This window comes from Oratosquilla oratoria, chromosome 33, assembly GCF_046742065.1.
Source record: "Oratosquilla oratoria isolate Oo_2021 chromosome 33, ASM4674206v1, whole genome shotgun sequence".
Classification (NCBI taxonomy): Eukaryota; Metazoa; Arthropoda; class Malacostraca; order Stomatopoda; family Squillidae; genus Oratosquilla; species Oratosquilla oratoria.
Genome location: NC_134809.1, coordinates 23,075,305 through 23,090,964, shown reverse-complemented (window position 1 = coordinate 23,090,964; position 15,660 = coordinate 23,075,305). Strand labels below are relative to the sequence as shown.

General features: G+C 37.5%; 1 protein-coding gene across 1 annotated transcript; it reads left to right on the top strand.

Annotated features, from left to right (window-relative positions):
* Positions 1-6,635: 6,635 nt before the first annotated feature.
* LOC143017803 (putative carbonic anhydrase 3) lies at positions 6,636-8,210 on the top strand. The gene is made up of 5 exons (XM_076172698.1): positions 6,636-6,765; positions 6,860-7,001; positions 7,129-7,211; positions 7,339-7,426; positions 7,918-8,210. The coding sequence occupies exons 1-5, from the start codon at positions 6,668-6,670 to the stop codon at positions 8,020-8,022; spliced, it is 516 nt and encodes a 171-aa protein (XP_076028813.1). The 5' UTR covers positions 6,636-6,667; the 3' UTR covers positions 8,023-8,210.
* Positions 8,211-15,660: the final 7,450 nt, after the last annotated feature.

Here is a 15,660-nt window from a genome sequence, read left to right as displayed (position 1 = left end):
TTTTTTTTTTTTTTTTTTTTTTTTTTGCATCCGACCTAGATATGGATAAAAAGGTCTCCTGTCGGCATGCTCCGCCTTTGTAATCCTTTGTAAAAAGTCTCAGGTAGGGGGGTGAGGACTTTGACGCCAGGAGTCGCTGAATAGTTCCGGCCGAATACATAACCTTTCCCCTATACGTTTGGGCTGTCGGGGTAGGTTGCAGTTACTGCAGGGAGGGGGAGAAGAGTGCGGGATTCGAACCCACAATCAAGCGAATATGTGCAGTGGTGGAGTAATCGTAAGCGTGATGGTCTCGCAATGGCGGGGAGAAATTCTTAATTCTTTCGTTAAGCTGCCGTCTCCTAATTTGAATAACGTCACCATGACGAATTCGTTAACTGCTCACGGGTTTGGGTCTCCTGGCAAAGGCGTCATTAAATTAAGAATTGAGTTTTGGTACAGTTACATCGGCCACTCGGCGATTTCATACAGATGGAGCAGCGTTTCTTAATCCCTAAGAGAATGCGCGGATCAGTTTTTGGAAGTGCTAGAGGAAGCTATTGTGTGCAGTATAGTGACTGATGGACCGTCAGGGAGTCTATAATGCCTAATTCGTAACAATGCCTGTTCTCCGGATAGACACACGAAAGCATTAGTCGATTGATACTTCTTTGAAAAGACAGTAATTCCTCATTTGGTATAATCTTTTATTCTTAGGATTTTCGAACGTTCTAAAAGTTGCTTTGTAGTTCATCCCAGTAATATGATAGCGTTTGGCAGATTTCATTGTGTCTCTCGATGCACAATTCTGTTTACATAAATGGCATACTTGGGATGACCTGGGGTCCTGATGCAGTGAGGTATCGAGGCAAGTTTGCCATTTTCAGGTGAATAAAGTCACCTAAAGTCAACTAGAAAAAAAAAAAGCGGGCGGGATTAAACCCTCCTCGAATCATGACTGCGGGCCTATTGCTTTTGACTTGAGGTCCCAAGACGATTTTTCTTAGGGCCCAGTCACACCAAGCTTACGGCCTATTTCCGACCAGCGGCGACCAGGCTGATTTGTGCTGTTCCTTTGTTTATAAAAAATAATTCAAGGCGATGCAACTGGAACGAATCTCCCCTTCCTCCTCGTCATGAAGATGAATATGAAATAGCATGGCGCTAACCATAAGAGAAACAAAAGTGCCACAGTCGAAGGTGATCGGAAACAGGTCGTAAGCCTGGCGCGACCGGGGCTTTATTCAATGACGCACTTGGGAATCGGGCAAGAACTTTGGCGGAAACAAATGCGTCGTAGAGTAGTGTGCCTGTCCTTTTTTATTCCGTTTTCTGTCCTATTTCATCTCATCTCTGCAAAAGTAGAACAGGCGGCTGTGTGGGATGCAGCGAGGCAGCTCGTAATCTCCTCACGTTTCATGACAAAAACTCTTCGGCAGCTGTTGTAGCCCCAGCTATGACACGTGTATTTGTAGTCAGAAGTACGGAAAAAAAGAATAAAAAATAGAACACAAAATTTAACTTCATATCTCAATAACGCACACACACACACAGACACACACACACACATGCACTCGACAGAGACTGCAGCAGATCCGAGGTGAATACACACACACACACACACACACACACACACACACACACACACATATATATATATATACACACACACACACACACACACACGCACGCACGCACACACGCACACACACACACACACACACACACACACACACATCATTGGCTCTTGAAAATACTATGGTCCTATAGAAAAAGATGATTGTAACAGTTGAACTTCAGTCGGTAGATAAAAAAAAACAAAGTCAAAGGACGAAATACAGAGGCAAGGTAGACTCAGTTTTGGAAAGTAGGATTCTCCGATTTGAAGAAAATCTTTCAGAAAAAAGGAGAAATCGTGAATAACAGTTAAAAAAAAAAACTAGCTAGGGGATTCGAACTCTGGGTCACTGTACCAACTCAAGCCAACCATACTATAGGGTGAACATAAGAATGGAGGAGACTGCAAGAGACCATAAGACCTACACTAGGTAGTTCTATGTTCATTACCAACTATCATTCCTATCCGTAGTTATTCTATTTTCTTTTAAAACAACCTATCGTTTCAGCGCTCACTACATGGTTACTATGTCTATTTCATTCAGTAATCACTCTATTGGTAAATACATATACATACATATATATATATATATATATGTGTGTGTGTGTGTGTGTGTGTGTGTGTGTGTGTGTGTGTGTGTGTGTGTGTGTGTGTGTGTGTGTGTGTGTGTGTGTGTGTGTGTGTGTAATTATAAACATATATATATGTATATATATATATACATATATATATATATATATATATATATATATATATCTTAAGATTCGTTTAGATAAACATCTAAGCAAGATGCTTTTACTTGTTTGTTATTATTGTCTGTTTGTTTATTATCTGATTGATTTTCATTTATTATCATTTATCTGTCAGTTTATTATTATCTACTAATTACCTGTTTGTTTATTATTCGACTATACCTATGCATTTATTTTATTCATGATTATTTATATTATTATATTTTTTTATTTATCATTATTATTTACAAAGGATTACAAAGGCGGAGCATACCGACAGGAGACCTTTTGGTCCATATCTAGGTCGGATGCGAAAAAAATAAAAATCGATTAATAGATCAAAACTATAATAATGTAAATAACAAATAAAATACATAAATAAATGCATAGGTATAGTTAATCAATAGACAAACAGATAAATAGTAAATAATAATAAATTGACATATAACTAATAATTAATGTGAATCAAACAGACAAATGATAACAAAACAAAAATAAATAATATAGAATAAATGGTAATCATTACAACATCATTACAGCATTTTTTTTCGCATCCGACCTAGTTATGGACCAAAAGGTTTCCTATATGTAATCCTTTGTAGCAGCTGGAGAAAACTCGTCCATCATCTCTCAACCAGTTTGGCCACTCCTTGGCTTTTTCCCCAAGATCTTGGGATTTTGCCTTGATCTTGGAATTGTAGATATGAATTGTAAAAAAAAAAAAAAAAAAAAAAATCTTGGCGAAAAAAAAAAATCCAAGATTTGTTCATTTTTTACAATTTATATCCAAGATCCCAAGATGATGGCAAAAATTCCAAGATCTTGGGGGGGAAAATCCAAGGAGTGGCCACATTGCTTTCAACCAAAGCCAACATTGACTGATTCATCAGTTGCAATCTCCGGGAGGACAATCCCACTTCTGAGACACACATACATACATATACCAAAAGCTTTTTCCACCTTACATGGGGGGGTAGCCAAAAAGAAAAAGGTATAGGAACCACTCCCACCCATTCCATTTCCTATATATTCCACTCCCCTCCACTCTCCTCCCTCCCTCTTATCTTGGCACCTCCTGATATGTATCTAGTTTGATTTAGATGTAAATATAGTATCTGTGATATGTATTTCATTGTAATTTGTAATAAAGTGATACATACTAAAGTGTATTATTCTTGTCATATTTTTCCTTAATGATATATAAATTTCTTGTATTTTCCCTTGATTTTATGGCCTAATATATAAAAATGTGGGTAAAACGTATAACAAACATAAAATTACATATCACTAAAAAAAATATGCTTGGACGAATTGTCCACATTTCTGAGGATGAGTTGTCCAGGTTTTCAGTTTTGTGGACCAGTTATCCGTTCACCACATTAATCTACCGGAATTATGGATGAGCCTATTTGAATGGTCAATTTTCACAACTTTTATTTTGAAAAGCATCGTGATAACTTTACTGTCCCCTGCTAATATTTCAGCTCATGTGTTCTTACTTTCAGTATGTCACATAATTTATAAAAACACGTAAATTATCTCCTAATCCTGTTATATTTGGTTTTCACCTAGTTAAACATAAGAAATAAATACATTATGATAGTAATAGCCTCAGACACCTATGGAAAGTAGTTCATTGTTAATAAGTATTTCAGTATTGAATTCAGTTTAAATCCTATATTTCTGTTATAACTTGTAATAGCCTCAGACACTAGGGATATAAGACCATTGTTAATAAGTATTTCAGTATTGAATTCAGTTTAAATCCTATATTTCTGTTATAACTTGTAGGAATATTTTGACTTGTAAGTATACGTTTCGATAGACCAATAATGTCTTGAGTTGGCAGGTATTGTATAAATTCTGCCATGAAACAACGCCCCCTTGGTTACACTGACTATTGGATTACGTCACCACTAGGAAGTAATATCGCGGCTATCAGGCCAGAACACCCGCCTGGAAACTCGCCATCCATGCTCTTTCCCTAAGATCTCGTTTCCATATAGCGATCATATTATTGCTAGTTACGGCAGCAAACAACCACAAGTTCTGGCTATATAGTTTTGTGGCTGTCATGCAACAATGACAGCAACAGATGTGTGGGCCCATCAATCAAGGAGAGTGTATGTCATTTTTATCACGTGAGTTCAACACGGAAATGTTTTATCCAGAGCGCCAGGGTCAACCAAGTGCTAGGTACAGTATAAAGTCTGCATAGGTTAGAGGAAAGTCACACTCGATCCAGAGATCACTTATAACATTGTTCTTTACCTGCCAGGTCAACTCGATCTCCAAAAGGCATCTGAAGTTGCTCAGCCGGCCGATTTTTTTGAAGAAAGCTCTACCGTTCTCAAACAGGTTAGTTGGATAAATCGGGATTCCCGTTTGTCAAGGGAACTTTGTGTACACCGAACAAATATAAATTGTCTAGTCGATAACTTCCTGTCTATGTTGTTTCTTTTTGTCATATTCACAGATACCAATTCAGCATACCTTCATAAAAAAAAAAAACTCCCTGAACCACATGAGAACTAAAATAGTTATAATGCTGGCTAGTGAAGTTTGTCTTATGGAGAGAAAGTGGACATCTAGGGCCTATGGGGGCTAAAGAAGAGAAAGGATAAACTACCACGATGATGTTACTGTGACCTGAGTCTGAACTCCCATGGTTCAGTAGATTTTCTAGGCTCGTAGGGTTCTCTGCGTAAGGCAGGACATAGCAACAGGCAGTGAAAAAACGAGACCAGTTTCTCTCCGTGGGCATAGACGATATTCTGAAAGTGGGCGCGCCAACGCAGGTCCTGGGAATGAGGTAGCCAAATGTAAAGTATCAAGGAAGCATTTTGGCAGTAGCTCCTGATGGTCTACCCTCAGGCAGTAGCAGTACATTTAGGGTTTGATAATTTTTCGAAACATCCGATCACGTTTGAAAAGTTGGGTGGGTGGGGGTTAATTGATTTGGTGTTTTTCAACCAGCTTAAGAATACAAAAAACACATGACGAAATGGGAAAAAAAAAGGCTAAACTCAAATCTTAATATCAAGAGAAGTATACTTGAATCCTTATCCAAATGCAACCCCAGTAGTTTCAACACCTCACTAAATCAATGGTCTCCTAATGACTTAGACCTGGCCACCCTCAGGTTATTGTGTAAATTCCCCAAGACGTTCTTTCGCTAAATCACATGACTATATGTCCCGGTATATATGATACCCTTGCTTCTATATGACATTTCTTTATGCTAAAGAGGAAATCTGATTAGGATCGAAGAGCATTTTCATGTGGAACTTTGAATATATTTCAGTATTACTATCGGCTTTTACCAGAATACACCAAATCATTGAATCAGAAGAAAATTAAATCAAATAATCATACAATTCATTTGATGTGTTTTCATACCTCCCTTCCAATGGAAGGGTTTGTAAAAACAATTCATTAAAAGAGTTGAATCAAGATCCCACATGTTCGACTGATGATAACGTCAGCCATGATATTTATTATTTATTGAAATGTTTCTCATAACACTTTCCACAAACTTAACGCGCTATCCTCTCTTCAGCCAACTCTGCCATGATGGTCCAAGTCCTTCGAATTTTGACCATAATCTTGGTAAGAACAGGAGGGTTATAGTTTTCTCCTATTCTGTCTTTACATATAATGTTGATATATATATATATATATATGAGGTAAAGGTAATGTGAAGACATTCACGTGAGTACGAACTGTAGTAACAACGCCATCAACTTTTTCAGAGCATGTGCGCTTGCCTAGAGACGAGAAAAATGAAGAATAAAAGCGATGAAAACAAGGGAACTGTTGATATCGATTGGAGTTATTTATATGGACAAGATACAGGTCAGTGGGTTAACATGGAGGTATGAATAAATCTGGAGATGTGCATAGTATTGTTTTTAAAGGCTAAACATCGCGTCACTGCAGGACCCGATACATGGGCGGACAACTATCCGGACTGCGGAGGACCTCTCCAGACGCCCATCGACCTCCCGGCGGTTAAAGACTTGACTTAGATTAGTTCGAAACCACTTGTAATCAATGTCTACAACAAAAAACCAAAGAAGCAATTCCTCAAAAACGATGGACGGACATGTACGCTTCAAATTAAAATAAACAGTTACTAGTAAGCATCTACCTTGTATATAATGAGAGATCTACATGATCAAATGACTATACACTTTTTCACTTAATCTGCACACAAACACGTATACAACTAGAGATAGGGATATATGGACATGTTGACATCGGTGTATATTAGGATACAAACTACAGTACTGAATGCATTCCAGCCAAGTTGGAAGGAACGTACAGGAGGCCACCAACAATGTCAATTCTGAATAAAACATACACGTTTGTGCAGCTTCACTTCCATTGGGGCGAGTATGATGACTTAGGATCCGAACATACCGTCGACGGCGAAGCGTAAGTTACTTGAAAAAAAAATTTTAATGAGAAAAAGCGTTGACCAAATGCTATTGTTGGCTGCAAACTTATCTCTCTCTCTCTCTCTGAACAGCTTTCCCCTTGAGATCCACTTTGTTCACCAGAGTAAGGATGGGTCGCTCGCTGTCTTGGGTGTATTCGCTGACATCGATGACGAATACCCAAGAGATAGCGTCCTCTATCCTCTGTGGGACGAATTCGTGGAAATAGAGGAGGTCCGATTTTTCATCAGTTGATGTAGCAAAATTTATGTCTTGCCGCATTTTTTCACTGATATACTCTGTATTAAAACATTATATGTCAATGATTTTTTTTTTTTTTTTTTTTTTGTCTTTTGCGTAGGCAGGGGACAAGTTGAGACTGAAGAAAAGAGATATGATTGTGATAGACGACTTCCTCCCAGATGACCTAAGCAGCTTTTACAGGTACAAAAGTCTCATTTGAGTGTTGGTAACTTTCTCTTCAGATAAATGAATCAGAGTGATTGAGTGAAATACTTGTTATCTCAAAGTTGAGCCCCATCCAACTGAGAGGAAATTCTATTGTTGACAGGTACATTGGGTCTACAACAACACCACCCTGCTTGGGTGACGTCACCTGGACAATCTTCAAAACACCAGTGGCAATCAGTGCAGTTGATGTGAGTACTAACCTGCATCCTTCTTTTTCCAATACTATAAGCTGAAGGTGCTAAGATAAGAGGGAGGGTGGAGGGGTGTGGAGTGTATTCAGGGATGGAATGGGTGGAAATGATTTTATGCCTTTTCCTTTTTGGCTACCTCCCTTGTAAGGGGGAAAAAACCTTGGTATATGTATGTATGTATGTATTATCAGAAAATTTCGAATCACTGGACTCAGAGTAACAGAATTTATTACCGACGTTTCGAACCCTGTCCGGGGTTCGTCCTCAGAGTTATACATATTATACATATTAAACATATTATACATAACCCTGAGGCCGAACCCCGGACAGGGTTCGAAACGTCAGTAATAAATTCTGTTACTCTGAGTCCAGTGTTTCGAAATTTTCCGATAACATAGCTCCTGGACTCCAGCTCTTTACGAACGTATGTATGTATGTATAAGCTGACAAAGGTTTTAATGGGCGCTGATTTTCCATCTACTCTTCAGGTTGCGCTCCTACGCACTTGGAGAGATATCAATGGCGAGCTCCTTCTCAATAATTACCGACCTATCCAAAAGACAGGAAACAGGACAATTTCATTTCATTCATAGAAATGAATTTATAAATCTCTCTACACTTCTATGCAAACACTCGTATTGTAGTATACTAGAGTGGACACTGATGGAATGAAACAAAACTTTGAATTTATATAAATGTTCTTATATGGTTTTGCTTTGACTATATATCTGTACTATGTATCTCATCTTGAAATCAAGCAAATATTCCAAGTGTGAATAAACTTTACCTCTAAAGAATATCTTTATTTTGGTAGTGATATGCCAACCTTTTTTAAGAGGAAAGTGGAAGGAAAATAAGAATAACAGGAAAATAAGACAATGGCTACTCTTGGTATTCTATATCAGGGATATATCTACGAGACATAAATTGTTAGTTTTCAAAACACGTAATGGAAGATAGCAAAGGAATGATATTATATTCCGAAAGAGGTCATTGCTGATGACATTCTGCACCTCTTTATCTGAACAGCTATTACTGACTGTGTGTGGCAACACGCCACTACTGCAGGGCCTCCTTTTGTAAAATAAAATTACTATAACGTAACAAATACTGTGTGTGCCCATGTTAATCAAATTATACATTGTAAATATTATTGCCACGTACGAGGATAGCCCTTATAATGTAAAAAGAAAACATCTACATGTAACATTATTGTATAACTTGTACAAAGTAATAAAATATTGATTGCATATAATCTATGTCATGACGGACGGGAAACTCGTCATTTAGTCAACAACGATAGACGTCAGCAGCAAATGGCAGCAGACAGTCGGTCCTTGCACGAGGACAAATATGATTGTAAGGTCTGCTCTCTAGAGTTGACTGGATGGCTTTAATTTTAGCAGTTAACACCGCCACCCATTTGTGGCCATTTCCCAACTCTTTCTCTCCTTGACCTTTCCGTCTCTTCGTAGCTCTCCGGGATCCGCACGAGTCCTTGCTCGCTCGTTAGGCTCCTCGGTTGTCCGGCCCGGCGAAATCTAGTATAAATCTGTCGTAGTTTAGAGTAGCGTAGACCCCCGTCTCCACTGGGCACACAGCGTGTCATTCCACACGGCTGTCGCCATTCGCCAAGGAATTGTGTGACCCCTATAGTATTGTCCCCTTTGGCTCTGCTGAGCACATTTCTTTTTTAGCAGGGGGCTTGTCCCACACCCCGACGGGCAGAATGGAGTCTTCAACTCTACCTCTGCAAACTTCCTTAACGACCCTAATATCGACCCCAGTAAGGCTAGGCACTCTGACCAAATCCGATTAGCTGAACTCAATCCCTTTATTTTGAAGAAATGTCGGTCTTCTCATACTGATGATATCAACCAGGTTAGGAAACTTAGAAGCAGAGATCTCCAAGTTACCACCAACTCTGGGAAATCTCCACGCGTCTTACTTAAGGCCAAGAAGTTTCATACCTTCGATGTTGTTGCCTCCCTCCCTAGGTCACTCAACTCCTCCAGAGGAGTAATCCACTGCAGATATTTGATGACTATGGACGAGTCTAACATCCTCGAAGAAATGAAAAACGAAGGGATTCTAGATGTCAAATTCATAACGCGACTGGACCAGGAAAAGAACATGCGGGTCAACACCCCCCTCAATATCCTCACTTTCAACTCTACAACCCTCCCTGACCATGTCTAAGTAGGATACATCCACGTCTCAGTACGACCACATGTCCCCAACCCTTTACGCTGTAATAAGTGTTTTAGATATGGTCACCTTGCTAAGTTTTGTCGTAGTCAAACGATCGTGTGCGGCAAGTGTACAGGCGAACATCCTACAGATGCCTGCTCTGCAAATGTCTTTCAATGTGTCAACTGCCCCTCTAACAACAAGCATGCATCCACCTCCCGAGATTGTCCCACCTTCAAACCAGAGAAAGGATTTTGTACCGAAAAAGCAACTTGTGGCATATCTTTCTACGAGGCACGGAAGCGTGTGATGGAAAGACGAGTTACCCCAACTAATTCCTCCGGAGCAGCCTCCTATGCTTCTGCAGTTAAGAAAACATACAGAACCATTGAAACGCAAACTGAGAGCAAGCACTCCGATAAGGTACAAAGATCTCTGCCCACATACCAAACAAACCACGCACTCGCACCTTCATTCCTCAGAGCTTCCAAAACGACTTTTAAGTCCCATATCCAGTTCAGACCGAGCATTGGGAGGGAAAAAACACTTCTCCCACTAAGGCCAAGAAAGGAAGAAATCGAAGCAAATTTAAAAAAAAAAAAAAAAAAAAAAATGAAAAAAAAAATAATGAAAAACATCCAGTGGAGTTGCCGAAGTATTAGAAGTAAAGTAAATGACCTAACTATTTTCAATTCTATAATCAATCCCTCAGTTATATATCTACAGGAAACATTCCTAAACCCCAGTGTTCAATTAGAGCTGAAAAAACTTTACCATTTATAGGAAGGACAGGTCCGCGACTGGAGGTGTGGGGGGGCGCAGTTGCTGTCAGCGATATTGAAGTTCATTTGTCATTTCACCGACCATGCGAACAATTTAAGATCGTCCTCCACAATCTCAGCGTCGTTTGCTGACCTAATTAGGTGTCATATTTTAGTGTCATCCGCAAGCTTACTAACATCACTATTTATCCTGTCGTCTAAGTCGTTTATGTACATAATGATTTTATTTAGTAGTCTCTGGCATGGTACCTTATCGAACGCTTTGCTAAAGTCAATATAAATTATATCGTAATTATCATTGTTATCTGACGCCTTATATACTTTAGTGTAAAAGGATAGAAGATTAGTCTATGCACACTCCCTCTCCACTCATCCCTCTCTCCTGCCTTCTTCTTCCCACTTTCTCAACACCCCATCCATCAATTCCATCTTCGGTTGTTCCCTGAAGTTCACTCCATCCATCTCTGTCTTCCACACCTCTTTTACTAATCTTCCATCATTCATTCTTCCCATGTGTCCAAATTATCCCAATAATATTTCATTAACCTTATTCTTTTCCACTCTCGCTCTCCTCCTCGTTTCTCACTCTATCCAACCTAGTAACCCTTACGATACATCTCGGACATTTAATCTCAAACACATTTAAAATGTTCATCTCTGACCTTTACAATCCCGTCGGCACAATCATCCATTCATACAATCTCTTCTTTGCATCCATTCGCAGATGTCTATTTCTTATAACACTTTTTAACCCCCCAAAGCATTTACTTGCTTCTCTTAATCTACAATTTACCTCCACCTCCACTTCTCCCTTTCAGCCATGGCGACATGGCACATCCCTGTCGTTGTCACTCATTTACCTCAAACCACTCACTCTCTCTATTTTCCATCCTAACACATGCTCTACTACTCTTGAAAAAATGCCTTTATCGGTTTATCCTCAATCCCATATATCGGCAATACCCTACCCAGTCATAATCCTTTTAGTAACTGCGTCCACGCATTTTTAGGGAAAATACATTCATATGTTTTAGTCGATTTTTGTATAATTTATTTCTGATATTTGGAATCAGTTTTGTGTCACCCCATCGTACTTTTTTCCAATCTGCCAGTGTCTTTGATGTATGCTTTATCAGATCTTACTAAGGTGTTTGGCCCTTAGTCAATATCTTCAAAATTAAGGACAAGCAAAACTTTTCTCTCTTTTTTCACCGTCTCGTCTTTACAGAGACTAAAAATAATCAGAGATCAGTCAAAATAATGAGAGATCTTTCATATATACTTAGATACAGCATGGAGTAATAACTATAGCGGTTCTCGTGGATTCCAGGCGAGTTCGGTCGGAGTGTGTATCAGCTACGTCTGCAGAACGTTTCTCTCCTTTTTTCATCTCACTTTTAGAAAGACTATAACCAATAAGCGGTCGAAATATCTCTTACCACTCCATTGACAAATGTCACAATTTGCTTCTCTTAGAAAATCAAAGATTTTTCAAATGTTATTTTTATATATAATTAAATCAGACATAAATCACATTACATATGTACACACATTCGTATGTAGAAATATCGCAGATTTTTATCACAAATTATATATCATATCGTTTGAAATCATATACACTTAGCACATATTATATTACATGAAATTAGAAATGTCACCTAATATTCTGCTTCAATCAGATGCAGTATCACAAAGTGACTTACGCCCAGTCCTGGCACAGGTTTTTGGGTTGTTTATGAAGCTCCTCGTGACTGAATGATTCTCAAATTGCCGTCTTTACATACTGACGAAATTGTAGATCACCACTGGTAATAACTGTTCATATTTTATGCATGATATAACTTTAATTTAAAACTTTTTTTTATCATTGTGTAAGTACTACACAATAATACAATGTGGTAATAATTTATATGCATTACTTTATCATACACTGTGGTAATGATATCTAATACCTCTGCATATAATCCTGTTATCTCTAAAGTAGCAAAAATTATTTGAAAATTAAATAGTTTTGAATATTTATGTTAGGATTTCAATAAAAGCTAAACAAATAATAGGGACAGAAGTTGTACTTCATGACTGAAACTTTCTACATTTGGTGTCCAAATCTTCCCAGGTTGGTGTCCGATCTCAGAAATGTTAGTGTTTCAAACGTCCCACAATCAAACTCTAAAGATACATAATCAAACCCGGCAGTCGTGAGCCTCAATCGCAGGTCTACTGAGAGTGAATCCCGCTCGCTACCATTTCGCCATACTGAACGCATCGCTAAATAATCCATATACTATAATCAAACTTTTAGATCGGCTGAACTACTACAGCCATGAAGTCCAAATTACGTCTCTCCAATTGGCGATTCTTTCCATAAATATAAATATATATTGATTATTCTTGAGGATTTAGTATATTTATATACAACAGTCCTTTTACTATAATATTTTTTTAAAGATATCATTATGAGCATACTGAATACATGAAGGTCACCAGGCAACAGGAGGAAAGAAACCTGATAATACATTATGCCAGTATCACGCAGGCAAGTAGGTTCCATATTTGGGAAGCAAGTTAACAGCTATCCAGGTTTGCAGTTTTGCGGGCCAGTTGTCCGTTCAGCATATCAATGAGGCATGTGGTTGGCTCTCTGGTGAAACAGGAAATACGGGTCGCAGTGAGCGGTCTTTCCTAATCTCGGGGTCCAGTAACGTTCCGAGCCTCTTGGCGCCAGAGCAGAAGGTTCGAATCCTCTGCGCGACGGTCATAAAAATTATCTGATTGATGTCGCTGTTCACTAGCGAATTACTCATATGGTTACAATGACAAAGCAAAACCATCTTTCCTCAGAAATAAAAATGTATCTCAAACCCAATAAGGGTTATCCACTCAATAGACTTTTTTGTACTAAACTTTTGAAATTACCTTGTGAAGTCACGTCACAATATATTGAATAATATAGAAAATTCTCTTCGGTAATCAAAGAACACAATACTCGTATATCAGATAATATAGAAAATTCTCTTCTGTAACCAAAGAACATGAAATAAGACATCAATAAAGCGGTACGTATGAATGGATCTGAAACGTCCAGCGTCGACAATTTCATGAAGCCTAAACGTCCGCACACGTTGGGCTCGAGCATGCAACCTCTTTGGGCCACGGAGGGTAACCCGTACGCGGACGTTGCGGCCTCATAAAATTGTCCGATTTGAAGAAAATCTTTCAGAAAAAAGGAGAAATCGTGAATAACAGTTAAAAAAAAAAAAACTAGCTAGGGGATTCGAACTCTGGGTCACTGTACCAACATAAGCCAACCATACTATAGGGTGAACATAAGAATGGAGGAGACTGCAAGAGACCATAAGACCTACACTAGGTAGTTCTATGTTCATTATCAACTATCATTCCTATCCGTAGTTATTCTATTTTCTTTTAAAACAACCTATCGTTTCAGCGCTCACTACACGGTTACTATGTCTATTTCATTCAGTAATCACTCTATTGGTAAATACATATAAATACATATATATATATATATATATATATATATATATATATATATATATATATATAAATATATATATATATATATATATATATATGTGTGTGTGTGTGTGTGTGTGTGTGTGTGTGTGTGTATGTGTGTGTATGTGTGTGTAATTATATACATATATATATATATGTGTATATATATATATATATATATATATGTATATATATATACATATATATATATATATATATCTTCTTAAGATTCGTTTAGATAAACATCTAAGCAAGAAGCTTTTACTTGTTTGTTATTATTGTCTGTTTGTTTATTATCTGCTTGATTTTCATTTATTATCATTTATCTGTCAATTTATTATTATCTACTAATTACCTGTTTGTTTATTATTCGACTATACCTATCCATTTATTTTATTCATGATTATTTATATTATTATATTTTTTTATTTATCATTATTATTTACAAAGGATTGCAAAGGCGGAGCATACCGACAAGAGACCTTTTGGTCCATATCTAGGTCGGATGCGAAAAAAATAAAAATCGATTAATAGATCAAAACTATAATAATGTAAATAACAAATAAAATACATAAATAAATGCATAGGTATAGTTAATTAATAGACAAACAGATAAATAGTAAATAATAATAAATTGACATATAACTAATAATTAATGTGAATCAAACAGACAAATGATAACAAAACAAAAATAAATAATATAGAATAAATGGTAATCATTACAACATCATTACAGCATTTTTTTTTTTTTTTTTCGCATCCGACCTAGTTATGGACCAAAAGGTTTCCTATATGTAATCCTTTGTAGCAACTGGAGAAAACTCGTCCATCATCTCTCAACCAGTTTGGCCACTCCTTGGCTTTTTCCCCGAGATCTTGGGATTTTGCCTTGATCTCGGAATTGTAGATATGGATTGTAAAAAAAAAAAAAAAAAAAAATCTTGGCGTAAAAAAAAAATCCAAGATTTGTTCATTTTTTACAATTCATATCCAAGATCCCAAGATGATGGCAAAAATTCCAAGATCTTGGGGGGAAAAAAATCCAAAGAGTGGCCACATTGCTTTCAACCAAAGCCAACATTGACTGATTCATCAGTTACAATCTCCGGGAGGACAATCCCACTTCTGAGACACACATACATACATATACCAAAAGCTTTTTCCACCTTACATGGGGGGGTAGCAAAAAAAAAGGTATAGGAACCACTCCCACCCATTCCATTTCCTATATATTCCACTCCCCTCCACTCTCCTCCCTCCCTCTTATCTTGGCACCTCCTGATATGTATTTAGTTTGATTTAGATGTAGATATAGTATCTGTGATATGTATTTCATTGTAATTTGTAATAAAGTGATACATACTAAAGTGTATTATTCTTGTCATATTTTTCCTTAATGATATATGAATTTCTTGTATTTTCCCTTCATTACATGGCCTAATATATTAAAATGTGGCTAAAATGCATAACAAACAGATACAATTACATATCACTAAAAAAAAATACGTGGGCGAGTTTTCCATATTTCTATGGACGAGTTGTCCAGGTTTGTAGTTTTGTGGATCAGTTATCCGTTCACCACATTAATCTACCGGAATTATGGATGAGCCTATTTGAATGGTCAATTTTCACAACTTTTATTTTGAAAAGCATCGTGATAACTTTGCTGTAGCCTGCAAATATTTCAGCTCATTTGTTCTTAATTTCAGTATGTCACATGATTTATTAAAACATGTAAAT

What these genes read in the sequence shown, in the direction of transcription:
- LOC143017803 (XM_076172698.1), top strand. Translation starts at nt 6,668, where the DNA reads ATGTCAATTCTGAATAAAACATACACGTTTGTGCAGCTTCACTTCCAT. An exon ending in GACCTAAGCAGCTTTTACAG is followed by an intron (nt 7,212 to 7,338) that starts GTACAAAAGTCT and finishes TATTGTTGACAG; the next exon opens with GTACATTGGGTCTACAACAA. An exon ending in TGGCAATCAGTGCAGTTGAT is followed by an intron (nt 7,427 to 7,917) that starts GTGAGTACTAAC and finishes TCTACTCTTCAG; the next exon opens with GTTGCGCTCCTACGCACTTG.